We start from the raw sequence: 12,551 nt of genomic DNA, 5'->3' as shown, positions 1-12,551 counted from the left end.
TTTCATGTCGAATGGTAAGCCTAAACATTGAAATTGAAATTGAACATGCTCAAAACTGATTAATGACAAAAAGGAAGTCAGCAATTAAAATTGATATTGGCGAGCTTTGAGCATATTGGATACAATTGAAATTGGCACAGTGGTTTCTGATTGGATACAGTTCTTATGATTTTGCTTTTGTGTTTGTGGTATTTCAAACTGATTTTCGTACAACGCTATGGAGTTTACATGAAGTGACAAATCAATCGAACTTTCTTATACATATTGATAGTTCAGCTTGGGCTTGCTCTTGTGCTTCTTCATCCTTGCTCATGTTGTACTGAGCATGACTGATTGACTCTGGTCGGCACATGCCACGCATCAGCTTTGATGAAGTAGCTCCCCTCTCACGGTTAGCATGGTTGCTATATTTAGTATGAAAGATTTGGGATCTATAACAATATTCTGTTGTAGATTGCTATCTTGTTATCATTGATTCCATCGCTCCTCCTCCTCGGTGACTAAATACACTGGTAGCACGAGATCAAGCCCTGCATTTTCCAACACAGTTTTGAACCAATTCTCCTCCTCGGTGACTAAATACACTGGTAGCACGAGATCAAGCCCTGCATTTTCCGACACAGTTTTGAACCAATTCACGATGGTATATAATGCAAGCAGTACACGAACAGCTCCCGCGGCCGTGGCCACTGCCGCGTCCAGCCGCACAGGTCCTCGCCGGAGCCCGCGCCCAAGTCCTCCCCGCGCGCCGCGCTGTTGCCGCCCGCCCACTCCCGCTCCTCCCCCTCCTCGTCGCTCCGACGCTGTTGCACTCGCGTCCGCACCTGACCACCCAGGATCCTCATCCTCTTCCCCAAAGATGCTCGAGGCGGGTGCACTGCGGGTGGAGAAGCCGCGCCGCGGGGAGAGCTCGAGGCGGCGGCTGGGGAAAGGGAAGGGGAAGCGTATGAGGCTGTGGACCGCCTGTCCAACGTGAATCGAACCACCGCGGCTGCGAAAGATAGATGGACCTTCACAGAGGAAGCCCGACGGCAAATAGCAGTTCCTAGCCCCTGATACGATACATATTTATGGTAAGATAGGTAGGTATTGCGAACGAGCACGGAGCTCGATTAGCAAAGTTGCAGAGAACGGTCAAGTCTACTTAGGTTTGATTCTCGGATATCGCACATCTATATCTGGCCTGTAAAGAAGGTCCCGGGTAAGGAGACCCAGTTCCTTCAAAAAATGATAGGTAGGTACAACTAAAACAAACGAACTATGCAGCTCGCTGCCAAAACATGTAACCTCAACGACGCAGACGAATGGGGCCCGACGTAGAAAGGAATAAACATGGAGTCATAACTAACTGTCATTTGACGGTGTGAAGATAATGTTCCCGTGTGTGAGTAAGTCAGCAGATGCTTCAATTGATCCGCGGATGTTTAGTGAAATAACAACAAAACCAGTAAATTTTCTGTACATCTAGCATCGTTGTATATTCTTAAACTGCATGTTGCTTAGATATTTGTCACAAATTTGCTATCAAGTTTAGAAATCAAATCTGACCAGACGAATATGAGATGACGTTTCATCGCGCAGTCCTTTGTGTGAAGATCATGACAAGTCAGGCTTCGCTTGTTTGGATGCATGTTGCGCCCCCAAAACCGGCTCCTGCCTTTTGCTCCTTTCGAAATCTGAAGCTTTGCGTACTTGAATAGCTGCAGATGGTTTTTGATGGAGATTTGGTGCATGCATTCGATTTCTGTAGGTCGAGGAAAATTGGACCAACAGAGGCAGCCAGAACATCTCTAAAAAGAGGGGGGAAACAGATGGAGGGAAAGCTTCAGAATCTTCTCTGTTAGAATATGCCAAGGAACAATATATTAAAAAGTTGGAGGAAAAAAAAACAAGTAGGAGAAGGCAAACGGCATTACAAACTCACTAAAAAAAGGAATAAGAAATTGCAATATCTTGCAGCAAATAGATCATCGTGCTCCTTCAACAGATTTTTATGAAAATATCTGCCAAATACAATCACTTCAACCATAGTTGTGTTGACCACATCAAAATCTTTGCAGAATTGGAATGATGTATAATCAAAACATGTATTGCCTGCCTCAGGTTTAGTATCATGCAATAGTGTATGAAATAGATATTCACTTGGACAACAGACTCCTTTTCAAATCTTACAACAAATTTACATGGCACAACACGGACTACAAATGGTGAATGCATACTCGCTACCGTTATAATGTGGTAAAAACACTAACAATTTACATGACACAACATGGGCTACAAATGGTATCCCTCCCTCCCTTGTGGACCAAACACATAGAAGCGACCGTACGGCTCCTTTTTTGTTTGATCGCAAAAGTGGACTCGGGTGCAAAAAGAAGTGACAGGGGACGTGCTGGCTGGCGCACACCACCTCGCCTTCTCCACCTCACCGCCACTCCACTCCTCCCCTCCCTGGCTCCCTCCCTCCCTTTGAGTCTCCGGAGGCCGCGTCTCCTCGGCGACATCACCGCCACGTCGGTCGCCCCCTCCCTCCCCGCCCCTCTCTGCTTATTCTTCTATGTTATTTCTATTTGGCTTTCTTCCCTCCGTCCACGATCGCGGCGCGCAACTCCGGGAAGGGCATGCAGGTTTCGTTCCTTCTAAGACGCCATCGGCGCGATCCCTGCCCGCCTTGCGGTTCACGAAAGATCAGCGTGCTCCTTTCTTGCGTGTGCGGCTGTGGGGCTGTTGGTTTTGGTCGATTCGCTTGGTGTGTTTCTATTTTTGGTAACTCCCAGTTCGTCGAACCACATTTGGTGTTGCCCAGTGGGGTTCTTGCAATGTGGGTTTTGGGTAGGACACTTACTCACATGACATAGGGGGCCTTTAGTTGCTCACATGCCTGCATCTCAGCTAGGTTGAGTGCATGCAGTAATAATTTATTTAGTTGGTTGCATGTGTTTAGCCTAGCTAAGAAAATATTATATTTAGTTGTCTGTATATATATATATGTTGTATGAGATTAAAATAAAAAAGCAAGTGTTAACATGATGTTTATTTTGCATAAATACACTCTATAGTACTTAATTTATCCTATTAAGTCTTAATCTAATTTGAAATGTAGTAGTATGAGTTAATACTCACTAATTATACGGTAATACCATTATTAGTTGAGTCAGGCCTACATCCCACGAGTCTGGCTCTGGAGAAATGCAATTGAAATCTGTTTCCTGCAAGCCAAGCTCACACAATGATTTTGCATCCTGTGAGCTAGGCTCCGGAGGTGGTACAGGCAACTAAACACTAGGATGCTGCATCCCGTGAGCCTGGTTAAGGCATATGCACCCAACCAAATAAGTCCATAGTGTCTAAATGACATGTTAGCCGAAGAGTATGGGCATATCTGTGCTTCAGATCATTTATTTGTCTAGTGTGATGTCTATCAACAGAAATGTGTAATGTGTGTGAAAGCCAGCCTGCTTTCATGTTCTATAAATTCAAGTTGCATCTTACAAGGTACAACTACTCTATGGATAGTTGAATCATTTTAATTTATTGCCCATTGAGTGCAGCGTTCCTTTTGGTTCATTAGTTGGTAATTGTAGCCCTATGAAAGACATGTTCATAGTTCCAAGGGCAGTGAATAGAAGTGATTATGTTTCTGTCTTCAGTTCCCATAATGGTGAATTTCAATGTCTATATTTGTAAATTTTAATGTTGGGAGTCTCAAAATGTACTGATTTCTATATGTTAATTGAATTGCTAGCATACTGGTGGGTTCTTATGGTGAACAATAGGGCAAACCCTACTGAAATCATGCTTTTGTTAACTGAATCCTGTGTCCTTTATCATACAGGTAAAAAAATCGTCATGAGGACTTTTCACGGTCATAATGTTGAAGTGCATATTATTGATGACGATGATGATGGAAGACACACTAAAGCAGCTTGTCCTTTACAATCCTGATATCACACATGACAAACAAAGGGTAGTTGAAGTTACTGAGCCCATAGATCACTATACATCACTGCAACAAAGTTCCAAGAATCCAAGATATGGATATGGCACGGTTCTACCTTCTATTGGTGCTTATACTGTGCAGTGTGCCTACTGCTACAAATGGAGGGTCGTTCCAACAAAAGAAAAAATGAAGAGCTACAAAAGGAGCTTTTTGTATGCGCAAGTTCTCATGGATGGAACCGTGTTTTATCATGTGATGACCCAGAAGATATGTCACAAGATGGAAGTAGGGCGTGGGCAACTGATAAGCCAAACATTGTTCAACCTCCTCCTGACTGGGACAGGGAGGTCAGAATCAGGGGGGCTTCCAGCAAGTTCGCAGATGTGTATGTCACTGTTTCCTACTTTGTCATCATCAAATTATTTTGGCCATTTCCATGTTTAGTCCTTTCACTGCGTTCTTAATAGCATTCGTGGAATCGTTTTTGAAACCTTTTACCTGTCTCTAGATCAGCTGCTTAGCTTAGCAAAACTTGCTAAGGACTAACATGGTCTTCATTGTTTATTGCAGCTTGTTGGTTTGAAATATGCCCTATCTATGAAACTTCAACATTTCTACTTAATACTTAAAACCATAAGGAATATTAGTCTCTTATGATACGTCAGGGTGAACAATGCTAACAGCCTTCATTGAAGTGTCTAGTGTTTATCGAACTTAGTATTTGGATGTTTTCTTTTTTATATTCCAAATAACAATTAATACATGCTCGTAGGACATGCAGAATACTTTTAGAGCATATGACATGCAGGGTACTTGATCTTAACATATATATGTATTATGCTTCTTCTCAGGTATTACACTTCTCCATCTGGAAAAAAAGTTGAGGTCGTTCGTTGAAATCAGGAGGTGTGTTCATCCATTTATACTTTGTTCTAGCTGCTGTGTATTACTTATGTCACTGACTCACCTAGTTGATCTAGTACCACAAAGCAGAACTACGACATGTTCTGAAAAAATCCCATGAAGTGATGCATCATTATTTTGATATCCCAGGTAGTTGGCAGAGAACCCATACTACATTAGACAAGGGGTTAGCTTATCTCAGTTTTCATTTGCTACTCCCAAACCTCTGCATGAAGACTATGTTCAAAAGCGTACATTTGGAGAAGCTCATGAAGTACCAGAGCTTCCTGAGGCAGCACAAGGTGCGTTAAATCAGCCCAAGATTGTTGGCTGTATCTGTAATTTTATTTTATTTTCCTTTTCCCCACATTTGTTGGATAGAGCATGCCTCAAATCAGAGATACAGTGGTAAGGATTGTTAACAGTGGATCAAACACTGCAATCGCCAGACAGCCAATCGTGTTTGCTAAAAGTTTGGCGTGTGAAAACTGTAGTATTTAATAGGTGATTCATGCAAGACACTGGTATTTCAATACCACGGGTGGAGCCAGAAATGGTCTTTTAGTTCTTTTTTGTGTTTTCCTGACAGGACATTAATGGTCTTTTGGTCCTAGGCCCAGCGCCGGGCCTTGATCCACACCGGTTGAGTACTATAGTACAGTACATAAATGCTGAATTCAGCACTGGCAACATTCTCTTAAGAAGAGGCATACCCTTCATTAGAAATATTTTCTATCGACGCTTATTAGGAGGAAGTTCATAAAAAATCCATGCATTACTTTGCACCTAAACGTGCCAATAGTCCACAATGATAAGCTCTTCAAATATCAGTTTCACTGAGGGCAAATGGCCCTTAACAGCCCCCTTGTTTAATGGATTATATGCGTCATCAAGGCAATCAAATGAGTGGTGAAAAGTCATGACGCTACTTGAATTATGATATTATTGTGGTTTCCATTCTCTATTTCGTCTTGATACCATCTACATTTTCGTTTAGTGTTGTTTTATTTACTGCATATCTTTTCTTTTCCTAGTTAACTCCATTGCTATTTCCTGTCTAACCTAGCTGTTCTTGGGGCATACCGTATGATGTTTTCTGATATAACTGTGGATATATTGTTGTTATTTTGTGCAGTTGATCCACTGTGTTGGGCAGCACCTCAGAGAACTGCTCGGTGAACCTGGCGCTTCAACTTCGGATCCTGTTTCACAGAACTGTGAAGCAAGTGTCGTCGAGGAAGTGCCGAAGGACTCCACCACCAGCAACTTGTTCATTCCAAGAACAATCTGGAGGGCACTCGAACGGCATTGAGCATGTGCTGTTGCGAACTCTGGGGCAGTAGCTTCCTCGCTGTTGGCCTGCTCTTGTTTCGGTGTCATTTTGCTGCACCTGTGCTCAAAAGGTCATCAACTTAGTGAGTCTATGATGCGGTTGATCAGATGAGCTAAGCATCGAATCTTGGTAATGTAGATATGGCAGCTGGTATGTATGAGAGACCGTGCAGAATGTTTGGTGTATTTCCATGCTAAATCGATATCGTAGGGCTACTGCTACTACTGTAACTTGAAGGCTGGAGCAGACCATATTGTATCTCCCGAAGCTTCTAGATGTTCCGGTTTCTGTTCTAACTGTTTGGGCTGCCAGAGCTTCTGGATGGTTTGGTTGTTGTGCTACATAGTGCTACTTACAGCTTCTCTAATCGAGGTCGGTCGCTACTGCTGATGATAGAAAATGTTGTCATTTGGGTTGATCATCTGGGCATTCTAGGTTCAGAATACACGAGTGACAAGAACTTGCCATAGATGATGGTTGCATGGAGCGTTGTTCTGAGCAGGTTGAATTGACATCTTGCTTTTAGTCGAGCAACTGTAAATGCAGCTATCCACCTGGACAGTAAACCCGCACTCTGAAGTCTGAATGAAAAGTAAAACTAATCTTCATTAAGATAATATGCTCAATACATAGGATCATTTGGCTGGGGTTGCAAATATACCGGGCTGAACCCAATGGCGCGCTTCTGTAACGATGGATGCTGGGATGACCATCTCAACAGTCCCATCATCCAAGTCATAAGCATATATATTTGTGATGGACTTCAATGTTTCATCATGCCCTGATGTACCACTGAAATAGGTGGTCACCTTCACTGCACTATTCGAGCTCTCTGAGGCAGACTTCGTTGATTGTTTTGGACCATCGAATGTGTAGACTTTCCTCTTGCCTGCCTCCTTCACACGAAAGGACTGGCCCTTGCGAAGAAACCAGCTGGTGCCATCCAGCTCCCAATCACTCAGCGGTGACCAATCCAGCACCTCCATTTCCAGCTTGAAGAACTTGAAAGCGTTCTCCATGGTATGCGAACGCGACACGAGCACAACCTCCCCGTTGGACGCGACAAGGAAATTGGCATCTTGTTTACTCCCCTCTGGACAAGACACCGTTCTCCTCCAGGCCATTTCAGTGACGTCGAAGACCAGGATCTCCCCGTTGAGGTCCAGGCAGATCGCCTGCGTGCCGAGCAAAGCTACGTCGGCGAAGCAAGTGGGCTCGTGTACTCTGCGCATTGCTCTTGAGATGCGGGGAGGATCAGCATCATGCTGGTACACGCTCCAGTACACGTCTCCAGGGCAGGCAATGTGGATGGTCGGAACAAGGCTCCAGATCTCGATGCGTGCAACAACCAGAGGCGCTCCATGAGAATCGACATAGAACACGAAGAACGCCTTGTCGCAAGAGTGAACTGCTGGCAGGTCAAGCCGTCTGCCAGAGCTTGGGTGAACGAGGAAGACAATCTGCTCTTGGAAGCAGAGCGGTTTGTGCCGGATCATGAGGAGCCACCCGCCATTCTCGAATGCACAAGTAGCTTCTGGAAATACAGGGCTACTCACTCCACGGATCTCTCTGCTTGAAACATCGAATAGGAGCCGCCTCTTGCTATTGCGTTTGACAGCAAACAGGGCCAAGGGCAGCTTCAACTCTTCAGAACGATTGCTCTTGTTCACGCCATAGGCTTCCATGGCTCAACGTGGATCACAGATATCTGGCAGGAACAAAGAACATTAATCAGCACATCAGTACATGGTTATGATCTGGCGATAAATCGTTAACTCCGTACTCGAAACCCCTATAGTTTAGGAGATTCATAATACGAAGTTTGCCAAGAGACAGGTTCTTTGGAAAAATAGAAAGTTTTGCCTAGCTGTGGATTTGTAGTGCCATTACGAGGCCCATCAAGAGAAAGTATGCTATCTGGCCTACCGAAACAGTGACCACTCATAACACTTCATGAATCGAATTATCGGCGTTGCTAACTCCAACAATCGACCATAAGCCAACATTAACCGCATCTAAAAAACAACATCGACAGTCTGAAGTTAATCAGTCTGGGGGTTCGGTTTTTGACATGCTTATGCATCTTCAGGGGGCTGAGGGATGTATAAAAAAAAAAACGATTTTGTTAGCTGATTCACTTGTAATGAGTGCAACTATTGCAATTCGACTTGGCTGCTGCAAATGGGCGAAGAAGACGAAGAGCCTAACCGAACCGAACGAGAACAATTGATGGAGGAATCATATTACATTATTACTACTACACCGCGCATAAAAGGGATCCGCTACTAAGCGTAAGCAACGGAGAGGCAAAAAGATTTGGATCTGATTGCTCACGAAAATTAGACGATCTGTTCGAAAATCAGAAGAAACCATCCATGCAAGTAAGGGCTCCTTACCAACGGAGGAAATCAATCCAATCCCGGACGGATCTGCACTCCACGCCAATCCAATGCCGGGAGGAGGAGCGGCGACGATGAGGAGGAGGACACCGAGGGAGGAGTTCCTTCGGGCGCGGTGCCGAGCGTGCGTGCGCCGGTGGAAGGAGGCGGGTTTGTTCATGTAACGAGTGTGCTGCATGAGGGAATCAATCTAATGCTTTGACTTAAATAAGCAGGGGGTCATATATTCAGATTGAGTTTCGGAAAACGGTTGGAGTGGAGTCGGAGTTGGGCTGACCCGACCCGGATATGGTGTAAAGAAGAGATGGTTAATTAGGCTCTCGGCGTTGGACTGACCCGACCCTGATATGGTGTACAGCAGAGATGGCTAATTAGATTGTTCGGACTGGCCCGGCTCGGCTATGGTACGGCTCGGACGACTTGGCTATTGTAACGGGCAGTGTTGTGCTGGCCTGTGTGTCTCTCTTCGGTTCACGGTACGGCCCGTCGGTTACCATGGGGTTTAGGCATGATTGCGGTCCGGCGGCATAGGCGGCCCGACGGCCCCGAAGGCACGGGCGACCCGACGGAGGCACGGACGGTCCGAACGGTACGGTTGGGCTATGCCGGCTCAGCGGCACTTCGAAAGTAGGAAAAAATAAAAATAGTAGTTACAATATTTTAAAAAATCAAAAAATATAGAAAATAAATAAAATAAGTTTTATTGATTTGTTGCCTCGTTAAAAAAACTTTATACTAGAAGGAAAAAAGATTAATCCATAAATGGAAAATTAGAAATATAGAAATAATAGAATTGATTTGTTGAAGTGGGCAATTGGCTTTGGAGTTTGGATCAGTGGGAGTTTGGTATAGAGTATAGACGGATAGTGGCTATTTATAGGCCAAGATGAGAGATGGACGGCGAGTTCCGGTCGTTTTCGAAAAAATAAAGAAAAATCATAAAAAAAAATTCAGAAATAATAGGAAGACATAATTAATTCTAAAAATGAGCTTTATTGATAGGTTTTCTCATTAAAAACCTTTCTAGTAAAGGAAAAAAGAGTACAATCTAGCTCAAAAAAATTGGAAATTACACGTTCTCAATTGTCAACAACATCCAGATACAAATTTTCGAATGAAGCTTCAAGCTCATTGTTCTCTGCAGTGTGTTGCATTCGCACTTCAGTTTGTTCCCAATCTTTTACTATGGTGAGTATTTCCATCATCTCACTTGTGAGAGTTGTTCTTCTCTCTTTGATTATCCTTCCAGTAAAACTGAGGCAACCACAGAAGAAACTGTAGGTACTGGAACCGTTAACAAATCTCGTACTAACAGTGTGCTGCTGAAATTTAAGAAAAGAGATGTGACGAAATTGCTTTGCAATTCCTTCAAATCTTCATGTATGCTAGAAAAAATTAGATGGATGGGAAGCTAGAGAGATTGAGAATGCAGTAGTATAACATGCAGACCTCGAATCTTGTTCTTGAGGGCAGATTGTTGAGGAAAAGTGAGAGAGTTTGAGAGGGAGAGAGGAGAGAGCAGCAACTCTCTTGCTTGGTCGGTTGGGAGAGCAAGAGGGAGTGAGGGAGAGGGATGGGGGTGAGCTGCTGCTGCTGAACAAAAGGAGAGGTGAGGTGTGGGGCCAACTAGTGGGTCCCACAAACTAGAGAGACAAGCCCAGTTTCAGCTGTGAAAATTCTAAGAAAATATCTGCAACGAATTACAAACAAGAAAAACCCATTTTAAATGGATTCATTCGCCACACCTAAGCGAGACTTAAAACTAAACGGAAATTTTGTCATCGGGTATTTTCAAAAAAATGGGTTCATTCGCCACACCTAAGCGAGACTTAAACTAAACGGAAATTTTGTCATCGGGTATTTTCAAAAACATGGAAATTGTTAAACCACCATTAGAAATAACAAGCACTCATCAATGCTTAACAAATAAACATGATGCATGATTATGCTTGATGACATCCTTATGGATTTGAGACGTGATAGACTTAGACCATGAATCAACAATATTTTTGAAGTAATCTTAGGAGAGGTACTCTAAAGCTAGAGGGGAGACAACACTACTTATGCATTATTCCGAGTGGGTGAGATGTTGAAATTCGCTGCCATGTCACCTAGCTTTCACCGCACACAAAGGCCTTTCTTGTCTCTTTCTATCTACTACATAACTAGGGGTGGAGCTAGAATTTAGGAATAGGAGGGCCGGTCACAGACAAGGCTCCAACATATATTGCCTATACAAAAGAATGTTGATTGTCTGTTAATCAATTCCAAAATAACATGTATGAGCCACACTTGCGGGTTGATGTTTAGAAAAGAGGAAACAAGAAAAATGATATTCATGATTTATCTGAGGAAAATATTAAATTGTGAACCAATAACTTTGGAATCATGGTTTACAAAAACTTACGGGTTGTGGTAAAGGGGAGATAACATTACTTATGTGTTGTCTCGAGTGGGAGAGACATTGACATCTGTCATCATGCCACTTGGCTTTCACCTCCCATAAAGGTGATCTCTTTCTGTCTACTTTATAACTAGGGGCAGAGCTAGGATTTAGGCAAGGGGGTGTCACAGACGAGGCTCCAACATATATTGCCCATACAACAGAATGTTGCTTGTGTGCTATTCGGCTCCAAAATAACGTGTATGAGCCACACATACGGGTTGATTTTTCAAAAAGAGGAAATAAGAAAAATGATATGCATGATTTATCTGAGGTATATATTAAATTGTGAACCAATAACTTCAGAATCATGATTTATTGATCTATTTTTTTAATAATAGAAAAGAGTTTATGGCATCTGCACCAAGTGACAATGTACATAGCCCGATTCATTATTAAATCATAACAACCTAAATCTGAAAAGCTGAAAGGAAAATGGTATGATTTAACAAACAACGACATGATGCTTGATCATTCACCATTTTTTTTTATTAAATCGCCACTCATTCTTAGTGAAGACCACCATAGACACAACCTCTAATGTTTGACACACTTTGCACACATCTTCCCTCTCCTCCAATTTATGTAGTAAGCTCCAATGCCGCAACCAATATGTTCCCCTGAAGAGTGCTTGCATGAAAGATGTGTTTGTCTTCTTATCAAAAGTGATATCATTTCGATATCACCATATAACCCAACAAAGAGCAACTACGCCAATAAAAATTTATTTTATGTTTATGCCCTACACCAATATTTCTAGACGTATTTATATCAAGGGCAATTTTAACAATGCGCCAGACAGATTTAGCAAACTGGCAATCGAAGAATAGGTGTTGTATGCTTTTTTGCTTTGATGATAAAAAAATAACACTTTAGATTTTCATCCCAATTCTATTTTATTAGATTATCTTTGGTCAGGATGACCCCTCTTTCCAAATACCAAAGAAAGTTTTTTTTATGTTCAATGAAAGTTTTAATTGCCACGGGAAATTGCTTGGAAATGATGTATTATGATGATTAATCATCTAGTGGTACATGGATCTAACTCTAAATTGTCCATTTATATGTAAATTTCATATGAAAACATCCCTTTCTTGAGATAATCTAATGTTGCCTAATTTTGTCACCAAGCTATTAGTTTGTCACCTATGAATAGTCGAAGAAATGAAATATGGAGCAGGACAATGCTCATTTGGCAATACCGCGTACTCGAAGAGACAAGACAAAGGCGAACATCATCACAACTAAAGCATACCTAATTTAATTAACCCTAATAGGCTACTCGACCAATCTAAAATCTAATGCTTAGTTTAATGCCACAATTGGAAATTGGGATGTGCGGATGCACGGGAGGGAGTGGGCATACCTTTTCGAAGCTAGCAGATAGAGTCGGTGGCGACGTGACTACTTGAAGAGACCAAGGTAGTGTTTGGTTGCTTGCACCAATTAGAACATGTATGGGATGGTTCACCTAAATAGATCGATATTGTATGAGATGGTGCAGGTAAGATGTTTGGTTGTCTGTACATGATG

At 42.7% G+C, this 12,551-nt stretch overlaps 1 protein-coding gene and 1 long non-coding RNA gene across 2 annotated transcripts; one reads left to right on the top strand and one right to left on the bottom strand.

Moving 5' to 3' along the window:
- Nucleotides 1–1,040: 1,040 nt before the first annotated feature.
- Nucleotides 1,041–6,567, top strand: LOC133931356 (uncharacterized). The gene is made up of 4 exons (XR_009911886.1): nucleotides 1,041–4,325; nucleotides 4,792–4,846; nucleotides 4,994–5,145; nucleotides 5,979–6,567. It is a non-coding gene; the product is annotated as an uncharacterized LOC133931356 (long non-coding RNA).
- Nucleotides 6,568–6,690: 123 nt separating this feature from the next.
- Nucleotides 6,691–7,874, bottom strand: LOC133931353 (uncharacterized). The gene has a single exon (XM_062378218.1). The coding sequence runs from the start codon at nucleotides 7,859–7,861 to the stop codon at nucleotides 6,812–6,814; it is 1,050 nt and encodes a 349-aa protein (XP_062234202.1). The 5' UTR covers nucleotides 7,862–7,874; the 3' UTR covers nucleotides 6,691–6,811.
- Nucleotides 7,875–12,551: the final 4,677 nt, after the last annotated feature.

The sequence above is a fragment of the Phragmites australis genome, chromosome 10, assembly GCF_958298935.1.
Source record: "Phragmites australis chromosome 10, lpPhrAust1.1, whole genome shotgun sequence".
In the NCBI taxonomy this organism is placed as follows: domain Eukaryota; kingdom Viridiplantae; phylum Streptophyta; class Magnoliopsida; order Poales; family Poaceae; genus Phragmites; species Phragmites australis.
Note: the sequence above shows the minus strand (reverse complement) of the source record. Positions and strands in the feature narration are given on the sequence as shown.